At 39.9% G+C, this 22,934-nt stretch overlaps 1 protein-coding gene across 3 annotated transcripts in view; it reads left to right on the forward strand.

The window, feature by feature from the left end:
- PHF8 (PHD finger protein 8) overlaps positions 1–22,934 on the forward strand; it is a 95,992-nt gene that overhangs the window by 24,222 nt on the left and 48,836 nt on the right. For 2 of the 3 annotated variants that reach the window (XM_060137600.1, XM_060137602.1), the window contains exons 4-14: positions 182–290; positions 2,392–2,552; positions 3,396–3,537; positions 4,258–4,444; positions 6,279–6,441; positions 13,633–13,720; positions 14,090–14,196; positions 15,439–15,530; positions 18,042–18,131; positions 19,835–20,137; positions 20,901–21,004. In XM_060137600.1, the coding sequence (XP_059993583.1) occupies positions 182–290; positions 2,392–2,552; positions 3,396–3,537; positions 4,258–4,444; positions 6,279–6,441; positions 13,633–13,720; positions 14,090–14,196; positions 15,439–15,530; positions 18,042–18,131; positions 19,835–20,137; positions 20,901–21,004 (1,546 nt within the window). The remainder of the gene's footprint in view (positions 1–181; positions 291–2,391; positions 2,553–3,395; positions 3,538–4,257; positions 4,445–6,278; positions 6,442–13,632; positions 13,721–14,089; positions 14,197–15,438; positions 15,531–18,041; positions 18,132–19,834; positions 20,138–20,900; positions 21,005–22,934) is intronic. The other variant, XM_060137601.1, reaches the window with a different exon arrangement.

Here is a 22,934-nt window from a genome sequence, read left to right on the forward strand (position 1 = left end):
CCCCAGAGGAAGCACCTATCCTCACCAAGAGCTTTCCTGAGACTGTGAGGGCCTCCTTGACTCCAGATGATGCAAGGGGTTGTTAGATTGGAAGAGAAGCAGGATCTGCTGAGGCGTTTGCTCTTGGAACCATAGCTTGTAGCCATTTTGACTGACAGTGTCTTGTCTTTTACTGACTTAGTGAAAAAACGCCGTGTATCTTCAAAAGGCCATGATACACACAAGGGGAAGCCAGTGAAGACGGGAAGCCCTACGTTCATTCGAGAGCTTCGGAGTAGGACCTTTGACAGGTGAGGACCCCGTACTCCAAGGGCCAGTGAATGCCAGGGCTCTGGGAAGCTGGGGCCCATCTCTTCCCAGCTTTCCCACTGGCTGTCGCACTGGGTACCTCCACCATCTGGGGATGTCTGCAGGGCTCTGTGAGTTCCCTCTGGGGAGGGATCTTCTGTTTTAGTCAGTTTCTGAGAAACATTGCTAGAGTTTCATTTGATGTGCAGAGTACATTAAGGTCCACTTGTAGAAACTTTTGGTAGATAGGCAGTTTTCGCCTCAGTCAGGAGAGGATATTTACATGCACCCAGGGAATGCTATAACTAGAAGGAGTCTTAAAAATCAGAAAGTTTAATTCTCTCATTGTAGAGAAGATGAAACTCTTTGGAAAAAAATTTTTTTTGAGTAGTCATGTATTTCTTTTAAAATCAAGAAAAAATTTTTTTCTTTTAGAAAATTAAGATGGGCTTATTAAATAAATTACTTGAATTGAGCAAAAATAGTATTAGAAAAATTAATGAATAAAGCATTCTCTTTTGCTTAGTTTTTAATTCATTTGACCTTTTCCAGCTTTCCTATAATTGAAGTGTTATTTAGGATTATAAGTGTTTCTTCAACTTAATAAATTTTGTTTTATTTATTTAAAGGCAGTGAGTCTCCTTTCTACCCCAGACCCCTCAGGTCCCTTCTCCAGAGTCAACCAATTTCTTGTGCATTCTTTCAGAAATAGTTTTTGCTTATACAAACATATGTGTGTGTGTGTGTGTGTGTGTGTGTCCCCTTGTTTATTAAAAAACACAAACAGAAACACTTATTGTTCTACATCTTGCTTTTTTTAAAATCTAAATTATGGAGATCAATCCATAACAGCATATACAGATGTTCTTCATTCTTTTTCATGGATGTTTAGTACTCCACTGTATGGATGTATAATTTATTTAACCAGTCCTCTGTTGATGAATATTTAAATCAATTCTAGTATTTTGCTATTAGAAAAAAAATGCGCAGTGAATGTCTTTGTACTTAGGTTTTTGCATATGTGGGTGAGTATATGTGTAGATTTACTACCTAAAAATGAAATTGCTAGGTCAAAGGGTATGTGCTTTAAAAATGTTTATAAATATTGCCAGATTGTTTTCAAAGTGGCCACACTATTTCATACTCCCACTAGACAATGTGTGAGGGTACCTGTTTTCCTATATCCTGGCCAACACTGTTTATTATCAAACTTTTTTGCCTTTCTGATAAGATAAAAAATGAGATTTCATTGTTTCCACTTGCATTTCTTTAGTTATGAAGGAAGCATGTCTGTTATCGTACATTTATAAGTCATCTTTATTTCTTTCTCTGTTAACTGCCTTCTCAACATTGTTTAACAGTTTTTCTGTTGGGTTACTGCCTATTTCATACTGATTTGTAATAGCTTTCCTTGCAGAAAATTTTAATTTTTACTTAAATTTACTATTACTATTTATAATGATTACTGGGCCTTGTCTCTCCGATAATTTTTCTACTACTCTATGGCCTTATTTTTTCTAATTTGATCTTTGTTCCATCTAGAATTACTTAAAGAGTGAGATAGACTTTGATCTTAATATTTTTCCAGATGTTTGTCCCAACACAATTTGTCAAATAGCCAGTCTTTTCTCCAGCATGATTTTAAGAAAACCAGAAACTCCTGTTTTCTAGTTAACGAAGTATGTGTGTCAAGAGAGTGGCTATAAAAATTGTTTTTGTTTTTAAATCAGTCTTTTCTCTTTATTTGCCAGTGTTTAAAATGGGGTAGTGCTGCTCTGGGTTAGAGTAATTTAGCTAAACTTGTCAGGTATGTCTTTTCTTCCTGGGCAGGCTGTTGAGTGATTTCTTCCTTTGTCATCTAGAGAAGAGCACCATATTGACAGGCTATCCTGGATTTAGCTTACCACCTCTGCCAGTGACCTGGCTTCTTGCCTTCGATAGGTCATTTCTTCCCTGGCAGGTGAAGTTTATGCCACTCATTAGTTGCCAGCCAACATTAGGTCCCCTCAGGAAGACCCCACCCTTTGGGTGAGTGACAGCATCCAGTGAGGCCTTCAGTAGCAGGGCCTCTAGGGTTCAGGCTTTCTCTCATGTGGCCCACAGCTCAGATGAAGTGATTCTGAAGCCCACTGGAAGTCAGCTGACCGTGGAATTCCTGGAAGAGAATAGCTTCAGTGTGCCCATCCTGGTCTTGAAGAAGGATGGATTGGGGATGACGCTGCCCTCACCATCATTCACTGTGAGGGATGTGGAACACTATGTTGGTAAGCACCACAGACCCTCTTAACTGTGACATTGTTCACTCCCATCAAAACGTATGACCCTTCCCCTCCAGTCTACGTTTTGCATTTCCTTTCTAGCCATCTTGGGAATTTGAGGTGAAGTGCCTTGCCCAGAGTCATTCTTTTTTTTTTTTTTTTTTTTTTTTTTGCGGTACACGGGCCTCTCACTGTTGTGGCCTCTCCCATTGAGGAGCACAGGCTCCGGACGCGCAGGCTCAGCGGCCATGGCTCATGGGCCCAGCCACTCCACGGCATGTAGGATCTTCCCGGACCAGGGCACGAACCCGTGTCCCCTGCATCAGCAGGCAGACTCTCAACCACTGCGCCACCAGGGAAGCCCCCTCGAGTCTTCTTAGGCAAAGCTGGAACCAAAATCCTAGCCTACCCTTCCTTTTCCTCCTAACACACCACAAAACCCCAGGCTGAGCCCCATCTTTTTTTTTACCTGGGGAATTCCAAGGATTGTTATGGCCTCTCTGTCCTCTGTTGAGATGAAAAAGCCTTTGACTTTTGCCCTCACATGCTAGTTGTGTTCTGGACATGAGTTTTGGGGGATAGGAAGAGAAGTGAGGAAGCAGGGCCCAGGCAGGTGGATAGTACTGTGAGTGAGACTATGTGTCAGGCAGTTCTGTTGCCTTAGCAGGCCTGGACCTGGCACATAGGTCTAAGTAGAGTGTGAGGAATACCTACCCCCACTTCCCATTTATGCACATACAAATACAGTGAGAAGTTTTCAGTGTAAGGTCATTTTAGGGACTGGTTAGGGGATGTGAGAGTCTTCTCTGATCTCTGGGACTTGGTGCAGAATCCATCTCTTTACTCCAGGTTCTGACAAAGAGATTGATGTGATTGATGTGACCCGCCAGGCCGACTGCAAGATGAAGCTTGGTGATTTTGTGAAATATTATTATAGCGGGAAGAGGGAAAAAGTCCTCAATGTCATTAGTTTGGAATTCTCTGATACCAGGTAAGAGGGAGAGGGGTAAGTAAAAAGCCTCACAAAGTGCCTAGGACTTGTGATATACTGAGTGTATATTAGTGTTCCTTTCCCTTCTTCCCGGTGGTTTCTTCCTTTGGGATGAGGAGCTGGTTTATACTTTCTAGGGTAGCTGCTCACATTATAACAACCAAATCATATTTCTCCTTTACAATTTCTAGCATAGGATAGATTATACAGTAGCTATTTTAATTTTTGTTTCCTTCAAGATTTAGGACAGCTTTCTTAGACCTTTTTTTGGTGTTTAGATTGTGGCATGGTCACCGTTTAACTCCCAGGATAGGTCCTCTGTCCCAGGTAAACACTTCTTTACCTGGAACTGAGCCCTGAGAGGTTTCTCTAATTGTTCCTCATAAAGAAGACACTACAACATGGGGACAGTACAATACTGTTATACACCATGTGCCAAGTGAGTGGACCCGGGTGTGGAGATTCTGAGCATTTAGTGGAGGAAATGATCACCTTTGACTGGGGAAGGCTATGGAGCTGGGACTTGGGAATTCCAGAGCTGAGTGGAATGAGGATGCTGACTGGACTTACAAAAATAAGTGTCCTGTGTGCTCTTTGGGATTCTGTGGAGAGAACTTCTTTCTCTTATCTGAGTCTCACTGGGATGGGGGGCATTTTATTCAGGCTTCAACCTTCAATTCCCAATCAGCTGACATCTGCTCTCCACCCCTTCCTTGATAGGCTTTCTAACTTTGTGGAGACACCCAAGATTGTTCGGAAGCTCTCATGGGTGGAGAACTTGTGGCCAGAGGAGTGTATCTTTGAGAGGCCCAACGTGCAGAAGTACTGCCTCATGAGCGTGCGGGATAGTTATACAGACTTTCACATTGACTTTGGTGGCACGTCGGTCTGGTACCATGTGCTCAAGGTAAGAATGGCTATGGCTTCTGAAGACAGCCAGGCCTTGGGCCTCCCTGTTTGTTTCAGGTGGCAGCATAAAGACAGGCTGCTAAGGCCTACCTGCATCCCAGATTCTATTTGGGTGACATTTCAACATAACTGCTCTATCAGGGTTGGGTACTGAGTGGATATGCCATATAAATTGTCTCTACTTTACAGTTTTGATGGTTAACTTTTATTTTTTTTTAATAACAGCAGATGCCTAAGGTTTTCTCTGACTGTTATCTTAATTGAACCAATCTGTACTCCTACCGCTATGTATGGAAATGTCCATATTTACTGCAGACATTTCTGGTAACATGAGAAATTCCCTTTCCCCTCCAAGTTTATTGAGTTATAATTTGTATACCATAACGTTCACCTGTTTTAAGTGTATAGTTTGATGATTTTTGACAATTGTATAAATAGTTGCATGACTGCCACCACCATCAAGATAGAGCACGTATGAGATGGTTTTTTTTAATGTCAGCCTTTCTATAGTTTCCCTTTTAGTGGTCGTTACAATTTTATAATTAGCATATTGATTGTCAGTGACTACAAACGATTTTTGAGGTCTGGAAAATAAATTTCTTAAGTAAGTTTTATTGTTCTCCACCACTGTTCATGCTATTTAGCTTTCTTATCAGAAACGCCAAGGAAAGAGCAGAAAACTTGGATATGGCTCTTGTCCAAATGATCACAAATCTTGAGCTAGTTGTTTTCATTGGTTTATCATGAAGAAATTGGAGTGTGTAAATGAAAGTGCTATTATGCAAATGTTAGATTTAACTTTTTTATTTTTAAATAGTTTCTTTTTCATAGAAAAATTGCAAAAATAATAGGAAGATTTCCTGTGTGCCCTTCACTCAGATTCCCATGTTACTATTTTATTATACTCTTTCTTTCTCTGAAGCAAACATAATAAAATGGTTTTATATAAATATTTTTTCTGAAACACCTGAGAGTAGTTTCAGACAAGGTGTCCCTTTATCTCGTAATAATTCAGTGTGTATTTCTTAAAAACAAGGGTATTCTCTTATATAACCACAGTATAGTTATCAAAATCAGAAAATTAATATTGATATAATACTGTTATCTAATCTACAGATCTGATTCAAATTTCTCTAATTGTACAGTAAATAATTTCTAGTAGATAATTTTCTACATTGAAATGTATTATGAAATATTGGTTAAACTAATCAAGCTATGGGTTGGGGATATTTTTGTGCTAGTGGGTTTTTTTCTTTTCTGCCAAATTATCTATCTGGTGATTATCCAGGCAAAACATAGTTAGGAAATAATATGTTCTTCCAACAGATAATCATCCAACGTATAATCTTACAGAAGTCCTTGGGTGATTACTGAACTTTTAAACTTTTATTAGCTTTGATTGCAGGTGTGAGAAGGAATGCTCTCTGTAAATGGCATTTAAAGGCAAATTCAATTTTCTTCTCATTAGTAATGTGGCCTTAAATTCTCCTAGGGCTAGTAATATTGATCTACTCATCTATAGAGGCCATTTTTCATTTGGCATTGCATCTAAAATAGGAGCCTTTGGTGTACATTTGTCTTAAGTTGACAATTTTGTTTGAAATGTCCTTTCCAAATTGTTTTTGTCAGTTTTATAGAAGCTTAAAAGTACAAAGTGCAAAAGGACTTCTGAAGTTTTCCAAATATATATATAAATGATCCTTGGACAGAAGGAATTCTAGCATACTACATGGTCTTGGAACATGAGAGAGAGAATATTCTTTTGGAGACTCCCAGAAGACTTCTCTGGAAACCTTTGATATTTTTGACATGTCAATCTTTCTTTGTTTCAGGGTGAGAAGATCTTCTACCTGATCCGCCCAACAAATGCCAACCTGACTCTCTTTGAGTGCTGGAGCAGCTCCTCTAACCAGAATGAGATGTTCTTTGGGGACCAGGTGGACAAGTGCTACAAGTGTTCTGTGAAGCAAGGACAGACACTTTTCATTCCTACAGGTCTTCCCTGGGCTCCTCTGGGAGGGTTTGAGGAAGGTGGGAAGAGGAAGAGAGCTTGTGGCACTGGAACCAACCCCTTCCCATAATGTGTTGATCTGATTATGTGAGATATCCCTCTCATATCAGTTGAAGGCTCAGAAGTGGACATCAAGAAAATTCGAGTGGTGGCCAGTGGGCAGTGTGGTTTCTTGGGGAGGTCCAGGAGGAAGTTGATAGCTCCTTTGCACTGGACTGATGTCAACTTGGTGGACAGATAGAAAACAGGACTCTTAGCCCCATGACTCTAGAGATAGTGACTGAGAGACTGGCATTGTAGACTATAAGTCAGAATGACCTGGGTGGGGGTAGGGTTTTTTTTTTTCCCAAAACAATAAAGGCCTAGGCTTCACCCCTAGAATTATGAAATCGTTGGTCTGGGGTGGGATCTGAGTGTATTTATTTTGAAAAAGTCCCCATAGTTGTCTCAATTTGGGGAAAGTTGACATCTTTAGTATGTTGAATCTTCCATGAACACATATATCTTTCCATTGATTTAGATTTTTCTTGACTTTCTAATTTCTTAATTCCTTGATTTCAGAATTAGTGTTAAATTTTCTCAGAATGTTCAATAGAATTCTCTACTGCAGCCACATGGACCTGGAGATTTCCTTTTTGGGAAGTTTTTGATTAACATTCAATTTCTTTAAACCTGTATTAGGCTATTCAAATTATCTATTTCATATTGAGTGAATTGTAAGTTTGTGCTTTTCGAGCAATTGGTCCATCTTATCTAAGTTGTCAAATTGATGTGCGTAGAGATAGTATTTCTTTATTATTCTTTTGATACCTTCCAAGTCTCTAGTGCTACCCTGTGTTTCATTCCTGATGTTAGTAATTTGTGCCTTCTCTTTTATTGTGTGTTAGTCTTAATGGAAGTTTGTCAGTTTTGTTGAACTTTTTAAAGAATCACTTTTTGTTTCACTGATTTTCTCTGTTGTCTTTCTGTTTTCAATTTCATTGATTTCTGCTTTTATCTTTGTTTTTCCTTCTTTCTGCTTGCTTTGGGTTTATTTTGCTCTCTTTTTCCTGATCTTGAGATGAGAGCTTAGATTATTGATTTCAGACTTTTCTTCTTTTTTTATAATAAATTTATTTTATTTATTTATTTTTGGCTGCATTGGGTCTTCGTTGCTGCGGATGGGCTTTCTCTAGTTGCGGCGAGTGGGGGTTACTCCATTGTGGTGCACAGGCTTCTCATCACGGTGGCTTCTCTTGTTGCAGAGCACGGGCTCTTGGTGTGCGGGCTTCAGTAGTTGTAGCACGTGGGCCCAGTAGTTGTGGCTTGTGGGCTCTAGAGCACAGGCTCCATAGTTGTGGCGCATGGGCTTAGTTGCTCCGCAGTATGTGGGATCTTCCTGGACCAGGGCTCGAACCTGTGTCCCCTGCATTGGCAGGTGGATTCTTAACTACTGTGCCACCAGGGAAGCCCTTTTCTTCTTTTTTTTAATATAAGCATTTAGTGCTATAAATTCCCCCCTTAGCACTGATTTAGCTGTGTCACATATTTTGATATGTTGTATTTTCATTTTGTTAAATGTGCCTTTAAAAAAATTGAGATATAGTGCACATACCATAAAAATTACCACGTTAAAGGGTACAATTCAGTTTTTAAAAAAATATTCTTGAAGTTGTGCAAACATCACCACTATCTAATACCAGAAAGTTTTCTTCACTTCAAAAAGAAACCCTGTACCTATTAGCAGTCACTCCCCATTCCTTCTTCCCCCCCAGCCCCTGTCAACCCCACTTCTGTACTTTTCTCTGTGTATGAATTTGCCTTTTCTGAATATTTCATGTAAATGGAATCATGCAATATGTAGTCTTTTATGTCTGGCTTCTTTCACCCAACATAATATTTTCAAGGTTCATCCATGTTATCAGTACTTCATTCTTTAAATGGCTGAATAATAATTCCATTGTATGGATATACCATATTTTGTTTATCCATTCATCATTTTATAGACATTTGGGTTGTTTTCACTTTTTGCCTATTATGAATAGTGTTGCTATGAACATTCATGTACAAGTTATTGTGTTAACATATATTTTCAGTTCTCTTGGGTATATCTACCTAGGAGAGGAATTGCTGAGTCATATATATGGTAACTCTGTGTTTAACTTCCTGAGGAATTGCCAGACTGTTTTCTAAAGCAGCTGCATTTTCCACCAATGATTTATGAGGGTCTCAATTTTTCCACATCCTACCCAACAGTTGTTTTTGCCTGTCTTTATGATTATAGCCATCCTAGTGGGTGTGAAGTTGTAGCTCATTGAGATTTTAATTTGTGCTTCTCTAATGGCTATTGATTTTGAACATCTTTCCATGCACTTATTGTATGTTTATATATCTTTTTTTGAAGAAATATCTATTCAAAACCTCTGCACATTTATTTATTTATTTATTTACTTGATTGTGCCAAGTCTTATTTGAGGCAAGCAGGCTCCTTAGTTGCGGCACACGAGCTCCTTAGTTGTGGCATGTGAACTCTTAGTTGCGGCATGCATGTGACATCTAGTTCCCTGGGCAGGGATCAAACCCAGGCCTCCTGCATTGGGGGTGTGGAGTCTTATCCTCTGTGCCACCAGGGAAGTCCCTGCCCATTCCTTAATTAGGTGATTTGTCTTTCTATTGTTGAGTTGTAAGAATTCTTTAAATATTTTGGTTTAGACCTTTATCAGATGTGTGATTTGCAAATACTTTCTCTCATTCTGGAGGTTGTCTTTTTACTTTCTTGATGTTGTTCTGTGAAGCCCAAGAGTCCCGTTTATCTGTTTTTTTTTCTTTGCTTGTGCTTTTGGTGTCATATCTAAGAAACAATTGCCTAATTCAAGGTCATGAAGATTAACACCTGTGTTTTCTTCTGAGTTTTCTTTTTAGTTCTTACATTTATGTCTTTCATCCATTTCAAGTTAATTTTTGTATATGGTGTGAGATATGGGTCCAATTTCATTCTTTTGCATATGGATGTCCAGATGTCCCAGAACAATTTGAAAAGACCATTCTTTCCCCCATTGAATTGTCTTGACACCTTTGTCAAAAATCAGTTGACCATAGGCCATGTATTGGTTTATTTCTGGACTTTGAATTCTATTCCATTGATCTGTATGTCTGTCTTTATGACAGTATCACACTGTCTCAGTTATTGTACACTTGTAGTAAGTTTTGAAATTGGGAAGTGTCAGCCTTCCTGGGCCCCTTGAATTTCCATATGAAGTTTTCAGCTTCAGGTTTTATATAGATTTTTTTTTTTAGTGTTTGCTCTAGTTTTATGTATATATGTATACATATATAGATATATATGTATATGTATATAGACATAGACATATACACATATATCTATGTATATGTACATATATAGATAAATATGTATATGTGTATATATGTACATACATATCTATATGTGTATATTTATATATACATATATATCTATCTTATGACAGTCTACTGGTACTGACATTTTACCAGTTTGAAGAAAGAGTTGAAACCTTACCTCTTTTCACATCTCTTTACCCTTACCATATGTAATGTATTTGTCTTAAATATTTCCTCTGCATACATTAGAGCTACATCACATAGTGTTTTAATTTTTGTTTCAGCTGTCAAACATAATTTAGAATATCCAAGAGCAGGAAAGTCTATTGTATTTACCTGTATTTTTACTCTTCCATTGTTCTTCCTTCCTGGTGTTCCAAGATTCCTTCTCTTATCATTTCCTCTCTGTTTAGAGTTTCAGGGTAGATCTGCTGGCAACAGATTCTCTTAGTTTTCCTTCATCTGTAAATGTCTTGATTTCCCTTTCACTCTTGAAGGATAGTTTTGCTGGGTATAGAAATCTGGGTTGATATTTTCTTTCAGCACTTGAATGTTGTGCTGCTTCCTTCTGGCTTCTGTGGTTTCTGATAAGATTTTGGCTACCCTTTAAATTGTTTTTTTCCCTGTATGTGTCATTTCTTGCTACTTCCAATATTTTTTCTTTTTTATTTAGTTTTTCAGCAGTTTGACTATCATGTGTCTTGGTGTGGATTTCTTTGGGTTTATACTGTATATGTTCATCAAGCTTCTTGAATGTGTAGGCTTATGTCTTTTGCCATATTAGTGAAATTTTTAGGTATTATTTCTTCAAATACCTTTTCATTCCCTCACTCTAACTTTTCTTCTGGGTCTTTGATTATACAAATGTAACACATTTTGCTGTAGTCCCACAGGTTCCTGAGGGTTTTTTTTCTGTCCCATTGCATGGTTCTTTATTTTTTTGTCTTTTTTATTTTTACTGGCACATAGTTGATTTACAGTGATTCAGGTGTAGAGCAAAAAGAGACTCAGTTATATATATAGTATCTATCTTTTTTCAGATTATTTTCTATTATAGGTTATTACAAGCTATTGAATATAGTTCCCTGTGCTATACAGTAGGTCCTTGTTGGGTTCCTGAGTTTATTTTTCTCTCAGTCTATTTCTTCTCTCTTGTTCATATTGGGTGCTTTCTATTGTTCTGTTTTCAAATTCTCTGATTCTTTTCTCCATTGTCTCCATTCTTCTGTTGAGTCCATTGTTTCATTATATATTTCAGATGTAGTATTTTTTAGTTCTATAATTTGTACTTGTTTCTTATTTATAGCTTCTCTTTCTTTTGTTTGTTTGTTTCCAGCATGCTTGTAATTGTTCGTTGAAGCATTTTTATGATGACTCCTTTAAAACTCGTGTTATATAATTCTAACATCTTTGTCAAACATTATATTGTATAATTCTGGATTTTCTTTTCTGTTACTCAGATCTGTTTGTCTATTCATATATCAGTATCATATTGATTTGATTACATTGGTTTTATAGAATGTTTAATATATGATGAGGCAAGTCATGCCCCCCTCCTCCTACCCCCATACCCATCTGCTTTTCTCTTTTATAGTTTTCTATTCCCATGCATTTATTCACCCATCTTTGAATTCTTTGCTGGGTCTCACATGATGTTTTTTTTTTTGTACACTGGGCACTTGGTAACTGGTGAATTGAATTTGTCTACCAGAGATTTGAGTTGGATTCATTTGCATCTTGGTAGAAATTCCCACAAACTGGGTGCAATCTACTGAGTTCCACAAGCATTTCATGTCTACTGTCTGCCCCAACATTGGGCTAGGTGCTAGAGATAGAATATGGATAGGCTCTTCAGTACTAATAGACACAATAGAGATATTCACCAGAAGTTTTGGGAGCACAGAGAAGAGCACTTAGTCTGGCCAGAGGTTTGTGAAAATCTTCTCAGAAGAGTGACACCTGAAGAGTAAATAGAGACTGACCAAGGAAAGAAAGGCAGGAAAGCGCTCTCAGATAAAGGGAAAGGCATAAACAAAGCAAAGATGTGTGAAGCAGTTTATGGATACTGGAGCCTAAAGACCAAGGGCTGGGAGCAGATGAAGCTGAAAAGGTTGGCAGGCTGAACTTACTTCAGAGGCAACTGGGGACTACTGAAGATTTATTTGTTTATTTAATTTCTAATGAAATATTTCAGATGTAGCAAGAGATATAAAGAATAATATAATGAACATTTATGTGTTTATAACTCAACTAAAAATATAACATATTACAAACATATTTGAAGCCTTGTATATACCTCTCCTCAATTACATTCCCATTCTGCCCTCTCAGAGCTAGCTGTTGTCCTGAAGTTGATGATATCATTCTCATGCATTTTTATCCCTTTATTACATAGGTATGCCTTAGTAAGCAGTATATAGTATTGTTTTACATGTTTTTGAATGTTATATAAATGGAATCAGATGTATTTTTCTCAACTTTTTTCTCTGAACATTATGATTGTGAGATCCATGTTGATACATGTGGCTATTGTTCATTCATTTCACTTGCTTTCTAGTATTCCATTGTATGAGTATACAGCAGTTTATCTATTCTTCTGTGGATGTACATTTCATTGAAGATTTTCAAGCAGGAGGTGACATGGGCAGATTTGCATTTCAGATATATCACTTAGGGTTGAGATGTGGAGGATGGACTTCAGAGGTTGAGATTGGTGTGGAGCAGTGGTTTACAAACACTTTGGACTCTGGACCTGTTTATACCCTTAAATATTATTGAGGACCCCAAAGAGCTTTTATTTATGTGGTTTATATTTATTAATATTTACCATATTATAAATTAAAACTGAGAATTTAAATATATTTATTAGTTCATTGAGGAAAAAACAATAAACCCATTACATGTTAGCATAAGTAATAATTTTTATGAAAAATAACTATTTTCAAACTAAAAAAATTTAGTGAAAACATTGACATTTACATTTCTGCAAATCTTTTTAATATTCGGGTTAGCAGAAAACTTCTGTGTCCTCAAATCTGCTTCTGTGTGTTGTGATACCATGTCATGTACCCCTTGAAAAACTCCACTGTATACTGAGGGTTAAAAAGACAAATAACATCTTATTATCATGAACATAGTTTTGACCATGCATATGCTCTGAAAGAGTCTCAAGGAGCCCCAGGATTCCCTGGATCACACCTTAAAGAACCACTGGTGTTAGAGGAGCCAGTTTGTAGGCTGTTTCAAATAGCATAGGTGAGAGATAATGATGGATCTGAACCAAGCCATTAGTAGGATGGATGGATGAAGAAGGAGAGATGAATATGAGAGAGATGTAAGAAGAAAAATCAGAAGGTCCCAGAAGGCAGTATAGGGTCAAGGGCAAGGAAAATAATTTAGTTTCAACTAGGTACATCCTTCACAACCAACCTGTGAAGTGGGTATTTAGATATAGAAAACAGCAAGATTTGAACCCAGGTCTGTCTAACACAAAAACTCTTTGTTTTACCTAGCGCAGAGTTAGAAGGGGTAGTCATGGAAAGGAGGTGATGCCTTTCTTAGCAATAAGAGAGAGGGTGGGTGAGGCAACGAAGAGATTTTGAAGTGCAGAGAAGGGAAGTAGAAGGAGTTTATTAACCCCCAGGTTGGTCCAGTTCAGGGTTATAATGATGGCAGACTTGGCTAGGATGGGCGTTGGGAGAGTGGAGGAAGCTAGAATGTTCTGAATTACTGCCAGGCTGGCTGGTCTAAGGAGTTGTGTTTGAGCTGAGTGGGCAGTGGTGATGTCCAAAGAAGAAAGGCCCTCTGCCAGCTATGTTTTTTGCCTTGTTACACTGCAGGATGGATCCATGCTGTGCTGACCCCCGTGGACTGCCTTGCCTTTGGAGGGAACTTCTTACACAGCCTTAACATTGAAATGCAGCTCAAGTGAGTCCTGAAGCTCTGGTGATCCCGAATTGGCCATTCCCATCTGCTAGAGTCCTCGAGTTCTCCGGTATTGTGAGGAGTGCAGCATAGAAGGGAGGCAAGATGATCAGAAAGGAATGGATACTGGTTTCTGATGATGTTCAGTCTGAAGATGAATACCTCTTCCTCACTTAGTAGTTATGTGAATTTTGTCAAGTCACATAAACTTTGAGCCCAAGTTTCCTAACCCATAGAGTAAGGTCTTAGAGGGTAGTTGTGAGGATTAAAGATAATGGATACAGAGCATCCAGAGCAATACCTGATACATAGTAGGTGCCTAGTAAACAGGGTCCTTGTTATCATTGTTATTGTTGTGCCTACTTCCTCCAGAGCCTATGAGATTGAGAAGCGGTTGAGCACAGCAGACCTCTTCAAGTTCCCCAACTTTGAGACCATCTGTTGGTATGTGGGAAAGCATATCCTGGACATCTTTCGAGGTATGGAGCCCTTTGCCAACTGTCCTTTTTGCCCTGCTGCCCTGACCATGTGTGTGTGCACATGTGCACATAACCATCACCTCAAATCAAAATACAGTACCCATCACCACAAAGATCTTTGTAGTGTTACCCCTTTATAACCTCACCCACTCTCTCCCCCTGAACTATCCATAACTTCAGGAAACCACTGATCTCTTTTTCATCTCTGTAATTTTGTCATTTCAAGAATGCTATAAAAATGGAATCAAAGGATGCGATCTTTTGAAATTGGCTTTTTTACTAATCGTAATGTAGGGTAGGGCATGGATTTTAACTTTTTTATTTAGCAAAGGGGACTGAGAAAATTGGATCACAGTGAAATTATTCCTATTTCCTGCCAATTAAAATAAGAAACTCAATCAGTATAGTGTCAGAGTTCCCTGGACGTGCTTCCCCTGGGGACAAGGCCCAGTCCTGACTACCCATCATTGGTTTGGTTCCTGGGTATCAGCCCAGGTAGAAGCCAACCTGCTGGGTTTCCTCTTTCCTGTTCTGCTTGGAAATAGAGTGGCTCCCTTACTCAGACCTGAGATTCTTCAAGGTGACTTGGCCAGGAAAAGTTACAAAGAACCTCAGAGGCCAATGAGTACACTCTCTTATGAAGTACCTCAAGCCCTTATTCTGCCATCTAGACAGACCGTCACTTAAATGTTCATTCAGAGGCTGGATGACTAACTGCTTATTATTTTCTGTTCTGAACAGCTTAGTTCAGTAGAAAATTCTTTATTGAGCCTAAATCTGGATGTTTGTTATAACCTCCTCCTGGAGTAACTCAGAACAAGGCATTAATGGCTCTTCAGATCTGTGTAGGTGGCAGTTGTCCTCCTGAGTGTTCACATTTTGAAACCCAAGAGGCAGAATAGTGTAGAAGGAGCACAGGCCTCAGATTTAGACAGATGAGGTTTCAGTCTTGGCTTTGGCACTTACCAGATGTGGCCTTTGGTTGTCTCTTTGCCTCTCTGAGCCTCATTTCCTGAACTATAAAACGAAGATAATGATATCTGGCTTATAGGGTTGGGTATAGGATTAAATGAGATAGTAGACGTCAAGGTAGTCATAAAATGAACACCATTATAAGAACTGAGATATGGAGTTGGGCTCAGAACCTTGAGCATTTTCTCTGGTTGCCTGAAAAAAACTAACAAGTCCTTCACTTCTCTGCATGGCTTCTTTGACACTCTACCTTCCTCTTTCCCCCTTTAGGTTTGCGAGAAAACAGGAGACACCCTGCCTCCTACCTGGTCCATGGTGGTAAAGCCCTGAACTTGGCCTTTAGAGCCTGGACAAGGAAAGAAGTAAATATACTTATTTCTCTACCTACTTTAGAGGTCTACTCTCAGCAGGGACTGGGTTTGGGAAGATCCTCTGGGGACGTGGAGGAAACTAGGGAGGTTTGTGGGCTCCTAGGATTAGAGTAGAGGACTGGGCTAGGACTCCTTGGATTATATTTTTAAACCTTTCTTTCTGATTATGAAAAGTAATACCTGCTTACTGTAGAGAATTAGAAAAATACAGAAGAGTGTAAAGAAGGAAAAACTTCACCTGCAATTTTAACTCAGAGGGAATAAACATTAACATTTGGGTATACTTTCTTTTGTTTTTTTAATATTCATTTTTAAAACATGATTGCTCTCACCCTGTACATATAATTTTGTATCTGAATTGGTTGGCTTATCTTAATTTTTCTGTGTCACCAGAGTTCTCCACAAACATTAATAGTTACATGATATTATTTTGCAGGGATGTACCATCCTTACCTAACCACTTGTTTATTGTTGCTTATTTATTTATTTGGGGGATAGTTCTAGAAAATCATGCAGTAAATAGCTGTTTGCATCAGTCTTTGTTTCTCATCTCTTGATTGTTTCTTCAGGATAGATTTTTAGAAGAGTGATCACTAGATCAAAGTATGTGAAAAAATGTAAGACTCTTGATGCATACTGCCAAAATGGCTTTTTAGGAATATACCAATATCCATCTATCCAATTGAATACTAAACAGCTATAAAAGAGATTAAGAAAGCTCTCTATTTACTGATTTGGAAAGATCTCCAGAATTTATCATGTAAAAGTGTAGAACTGTGTGTATAGTGTGCTACCTTATGTGTAGCACATAAGGGGGGAAAAGAAGAATTATATTTGTATGTGCTTGTATTTGACTGAAGACACAATCTGGAGGGATGCAGAAGAAACTAATAAAAGTGGTTACCTGTTGGGGTGGGCTAGGGGAGCTGATGGCAGGGTCAGATAGATACTGAGGCTTTTCAATATATATCTTTCTATATTGTTTGATTTTTGAACTACGTGAATGGATTACCTACTCAAAATGTTGAATTTATTTAAAAACCAATTTTAAGAAATGCAAAAAAGGAAATATCAATATATTCTTTTATGCTTCTGATACTCTTTGTAGATTCCTTCCCCTGCATACAGTAGCCTGAGGAAACTTTTCAGCCACTGCAGGCTTAAATGTGCACAATCTCCCCATTTCCTGTTGACAGCCTTCCCCCCAGATATCCTTGGACTTCATGTTTTGGGCCTTCTTTTGCTCCCTGGACTCAACTGCACCTGGGCCTTAGCCTTCGATTCTGTTTTGCCACATCCCTCAGGTGTGGCTACCTTGGGTTTCATCTCTGACTCTGCATCCACACTGACCCTCCCGCGAAGTGAACTTCAGAGTGACTCTGTCCCAGGAACACCAAAAGGGAGGGAGGTGGGTAGGTCCTAAGCACTCATGTCCTGAGCCAGGATGGCCTCAGGGACCAAAGGATGGCCCCAACAGTGTGACCAAAGGGAGCTGGAAGAGAGTAGGACACAGAACTGAGGAGCCACACTCATGGGAGAAGTCTTTTGTGAAGTGCAGACAAATTCTCTTTTGTGAAGAGAAGCAGTTGCTCCTTTACCCTTCCAGAGCCCCTGGGCTGGGAGGAGGGAGCTGTCAAGGTTATCCAGCTGGGTCACATGGGTTCTCAGCCCCCATTACTGCCCAGCCACCAAAATAAATTCCAGATGGATTAAAAGAGTTAAAGGAATCAAACCATGGGAAGCAAGGAGGAAATGCTGAGGAATTTTTATCAGTCCTCTGGATACAGAATTCAAGTCAAAACTGGTGGAAGAAGTCACAGAGGAAAAGTTTGAGCTGTCTGTCTGCATAGAGATGTATTGATAAATAAGATTGCAAATGAATTAAAAGAGAGACAATCAACAGGTCTCTCCCTGGGTTGCTGTTGGGCTAGCTGTGGGCTTGTAGCTGCTCAACATTGAGTTCTGTCCTCACAAGTGGAGAGGCTGGATTGTCCCCAGGGATCTTGCTGAGGTTCTTGACTTTCTGAGGGGTGTGGTTCAAGCCACAACTAAGTTCCTCACACCTCTTGACACTGTCCTTTATCAGGTATATGTTTTGCAAATATTTCCTCCCAGTCAGTGGTTTGTCTTAACAGTGTTTTTCTAAGAGAAGTTTTTATTTTTTAATAAGTCTAATTTATCAGTTTTTTCTTTTATGGTTCATACTTTTTGTGTCCTAAGAAATCTTTGCCTAACCCAAGGTCCCAATGATTTTCTCCTCTGTTTCCTTCTAAAAGGTTTATAGTTTTAGATTTGACATTTAGGTCTGTGATCCATTTTGAGTCTGTGTGTGTGTCTGGTGCAAGATATGGAATGAAGTTCTTTTTTTGCATATGTATATCTGATCAGTCTAGTACCATTTGTTAAAGAGACTACCCTTTCTCCATTGAATTGCCTTGGTAACTTTGTTGAAAATCAGTTCATTTATGTGTGGATCTATTCCTCATGCCTTTTGTTTGACAGGCTCTGCCAGACCACGAGGATGAGATCCCAGAGACAGTGCGGACCGTACAGCTCATTAAAGATCTGGCTAGGGAGATTCGCCTGGTGGAAGTAAGAAGCATGGGAGCAGGGGAGGCGTTTGGGAAGGGCTCAAGGCTCAAGTGGCAGGTCAGGCTTTTGCAGTTGGCATGAGAGCTCAGGGGAAGGATTGGGAAGACCCCACCAAGGACCCTATTCATTCATTCATTTATTCATTCATTCAGATAATTATTATGTACCTCAAGCGTGCCACATGTTGGGCTAGGTGCTTAGGATACATAAATAATACAGTGCCTGCCCACAAAGAACTCACAATCTAGTAGAGGAACCTGGGCAAAGTTAACCTGTCTAAGCCTCAGTTTCCTCATGTCTAAAGTGGGGATAACTAATAACTACTGAGGGATTATTAAGAGGATTGAGTAAGATAATACAGGTTGAGCACTAAGTATAGGGCTTGGCACACAGTAGGTGCTCAGTAAATTCTGCTGGTGGGTCATGGTGGTCGTGGGTGGCAGAGGTCATAGTAGTAGTAGTAGTAGTTGTTGTTATTAATATTTTGACTCAGTCTCTACATTCTACAAAATGACAGTTCTCCCGGGTTGAAGATGATTACAAAGCCATGTTTCAACAGGTGGCATATACCACGAGACAGTAAGGTGCAGTGGTAAGAGACTCAGAGAAACTTGGGTTCTGGTTCCTGCTCTGTCATTTGCAAGCCTTTCAGAGCCTCAGTATCCTTATCTGTAAAGTGGGGATAACACCACCTTTTCACAGTTTTGTTATGATTAAGAGCTAATTAATGTATATAGAGCCCCTCGCACAGTGCCTGGCAGAGTAAGTACTCAATAAATGTGAGCCATTGTTATTAATAGACTGCAGCAAAGAGAGAACTCAGCGTGGGCTGGTGAAGTAGCAAAGGCACCAGAGGAGAATTGGACTTGAGGAAGTTTCAACTTTCCTTTAGCTCAGAAGCTGTAAGGTTCCATTTAGTGCCCAGGATATAGGCACTAAATCTGTGCTGAAGGGTGGTCAGAGTGAGCTACTGTGAAGTTGGGGTTCTAGCCTCACCTCTTGCAGCATGTTTCACTGCCTACACCATAGCTTACATTGTCCACCTCCTACCTCATTTTCCACCACTTCCATCTGTCAGAATCCTTCAGGGTTTTAGGCCTACCTTTTCTCTGGCTCTTCCCACTTAAACGAGTTTTATATACACAGAACTTTGGGCTGGTTGGAAGAGGACTTAAGAGATGGATCATATATTTTTCATTGGCTTTCAAATGTTTTGAAGCAATGAAATCCTTTTTTTCAAATGAAATCTTAATGTGGAAGCTCAATATATACAACCAATCAAAGCATAACTGCTATGAATAAGATGAAGGTGGGAGGCTAGTAGCAGAATTAGGACTAGAACTGCTCTCCTGCTCTCAAATCCTGTGGTCCTTAGAGTTGGAACCACACATTTTAGTACTCAATTATTTTCTGTCTCATGTCAGCTGCACTTGGAGTCTTTTCCTTTCCGGTTTTGACAGTAGTGCTGAGCTTTTCCTCTGCTCGTCTTCTCCTTACTCGTCAATGGCTAGGTAAAGAAATGCCACCCAGTAAATTCTTGATGACTTATTGTGCCAAAACTAGGGTGTGCATAAGTGCATATGTGGAGCATCTTTAAGCCCCTTCATGGCAGTACCGCCAGTGCCATAAACAGACCTCTGCTCTTAGTGCAGAGTGAACCCTTGAGTAAGCTCTAACCCCCTCATGTACTAACACTCTTGTAGGATATCTTCCAACAGAACGTTGGGAAGACAAGCAATATCTTTGGGCTGCAGAGGATCTTCCCAGCCGGCTCCATTCCCTTAACCAGGCCAGCCCATTCCACTTCAGTATCCATGTCCAGGCTGTCACTGCCCTCCAAAAGTGGTTCAAAGAAGAAAGGCCTGAAGCCCAAGGAATTCTTCAAGAAGGCAGAGCGAAAGGGCAAGGAGAGCTCAGCCTTGGGGCCTGCTGGCCAATTGAGCTATAATCTCATGGACACATACAGTCATCAGGCACTGAAGACAGGCTGTTCCCAGAAAGCAAAGGTGGGTGCTGGCCCTTGGGTTCAGCCCAACCCTTTTGGGTCCCTTGGAAGAGCAGGGTATAAAAAGGATAGGCTCTCCTGTCCTCCCACCTCCCTTAGGGCCCCTGGTGTTTGGCTACCAGTCCCACTCATTTAACAGACATTTATTGAGATCTTGTCTATGCTGGGCACTGTGATAGGTGCTGTGGACATAACCCTCAAGAGGCTGACAGGCTAGTGAGAAAGATAGGCATAAAAAGAAATGAGTGCAATGAAGCGTTGTGGATGCCACGATCAAGGGTATGTGTGGGACCCTGAGACACGGGAGGGGATGATTCTATCTGGGTAGGGGCGATGGTCAGGAGCTCTTCTCAGTAAACATGACACTTGAGATGAATCTTGAAATGCTGGGATGGGAATGACATTTGAGAGCATGGTATAGGAGTGGCAGGTTGCAGTCTTGAACAGGTTCTTGAGAAAAGCCCTCCTCCAGGGCTCCACCTTGCTTCAAGATTGTGGTGCCCTCCATAAGCATGTGAAGATACTCCACCTCTTTTTAGGGAACATGTTTTGCAAGATGGATAGGTTTCCCCTGAGCCAGCCATACATTCTCAGCCTTCTGCTCCTGTGATCATTTGGGTTGGGGGTGGGGGGACAGCATAGCAGAAGGCCTTGGTTCAGGTGGTTTTGACAGTGAACTCAACCAGTGAAACCAGAGGGAACTGGTCATTCTGATTCACATGGGAGTTCCAGACAGGTGACAACTGAGCCTCCTCCTCCTACAGTTCAACATCACTGGTACCTGCTTGAATGACTCAGATGATGACTCGCCAGACTTGGACCTTGATGGGAATGAGGGCCCGCTGGCCCTGTTGATGTCTAATGGCAGGTGAGGTGGGGAGAAGAAGCAGAGATGCTGGGTGTTGGTGGCAATATGCCACTAAGACAAGGCATGGAATTGGGACCTGGGGCTGGGACATGGGTGAGGGAGGGACTGTGCTTGGGGAAATAACCAGATATTATCAGATAACATTCCTTAGTACAGAGAACCATGGTAGTGTTGGGGGTGGGAAGGGGGAGAGGTCTGGAACTAATTGGCAATCCTGCGAAAAATCTTATATAAGTTCTAGAAATTTCAGCAAGTCAGTGGATCAGAACTGTTGGTGGGAATAGGAGGTAGTACAGCATACTGGTTAAGAGCATTAGTTTTTTATATACCTTTTGCAATTCAGTTTTTAGGAATTTATTTTGCAGAAATATTTGCACAGGTGTGTAAAGAGAAATATTTAGTAGTCACCGTATCATTGTAATAGTAAGCAATTGGAAACGTTCATCAATAAAGGTTGGATAAATAAATTATGGTACATCTATGGAATAGAATGTTGTGTAACTTAAAAAGAATGAGTTTACTATCTATTGACGTGAAAAGATTTCCAAGATATATTTTAAGTGAAAAAATCAGGTTGCAAGATAATATATAGGAATAGTTCATTTTAATTTTTTAAAAAAGCACGTATGCACATATGTGTGTGTGTGTAAAAAAGCAACATACAGACCTTTTCCTTTAACCTTTTTGAAGAGGTTTAAAATTTAATTTATGTGGTTTAAAATTCAAAAAGTGTGAAAGAATACATAGTGAAAAATTTTGCTCCCACTCCTCTCTGTTCCCCAGTTCCCCTCCGCATGGAAAACCAGTGTCAACGATTTCCTTCCAGAGATGTTTATACACATCCATGCAAATAAATATATTTGTCACATATTTTATACTTGTCACACCGAACTTGTAACAGTAGTTATCTCTAGAAAGTAGAATAGGGGAAGCAAGAGAGGAAATTTTCACTTCAAAAGCATTTGAATTTTATACAGTGAGCACATATTACTTTTCTTAAAATAATTTTTTTTTCTGGTACGCGGGCCTCTCCCGTTGCGGAGCACAGGCTCCGGACGCGCAGGCTCAGCAGCCATGGCTCACGGGCCCAGCCGCTCCGCAGCATGTGGGATCTTCCCGGACCAGGGCACGAACCCGTGTCCCCTGCATTGGCAGGCGGACTCTCAACAACTGTGCCACCAGGGAAACCCTAAAATAATTTTTAACAGAATGTTTTCTAAAAGAATAAAATAAAAGCACATCTTGGCAAAAAGCTCCAGCTTGGGAATCAGACAATCCCGAATTTGAATCCCTGCTCTGTCACGTATTCGCTATGTGACTTTGACAAGCTAATTAACGTATCTGCACCTCTCTGTCCTCATTTTATCTATTCTATAGATAAAACTTATCTTAGGATTGTTGAAGGACTAAATGAAGTAATGCATGTAAAGTGCCTATCACAGGTTCTGGCACATAGTAAATGCTTAATAAATGGTCGCTCTTATGAATATGATGAAGTTGAAGATGAAAGGTGATGGTGGTGGTGGTGATGATGATGGTTGTGGGTATGGCCAGAAGCTAAGTAGGTCATCAGAAACCCTCAAACATGTAGGGAGGCAAAGGAAGACAGTAAAAGTTACCATCTGGACACTCAGAACACCAGACAGGAGCAGTCAAGAGTTAAGTACAGAGTATGAACAGTGTAGGAACATAAGCGACAAGGATACGTTAACAGCCTTTTTGTAGGAAAAGATTGTTTTCAGATCCCAAGGGTGAGTGTAGTAGGTCTACCTGGCTGGGAAATAAGGGAAAAGGGAGTGTGAGGGCAGGGCAGATTCTGAAAGCAGCAGAGCTGTCCTTGTTAATTGAGAACATAGTTACTGAAGAATAAGATTAGAGAGACTGTTGAGCATTGCCTTTGTCTAGAACCCGTGGTTGGTCTGCTGGGGAA

Source organism: Lagenorhynchus albirostris, chromosome X, assembly GCF_949774975.1.
Source record: "Lagenorhynchus albirostris chromosome X, mLagAlb1.1, whole genome shotgun sequence".
NCBI lineage: Eukaryota > Metazoa > Chordata > Mammalia > Artiodactyla > Delphinidae > Lagenorhynchus > Lagenorhynchus albirostris.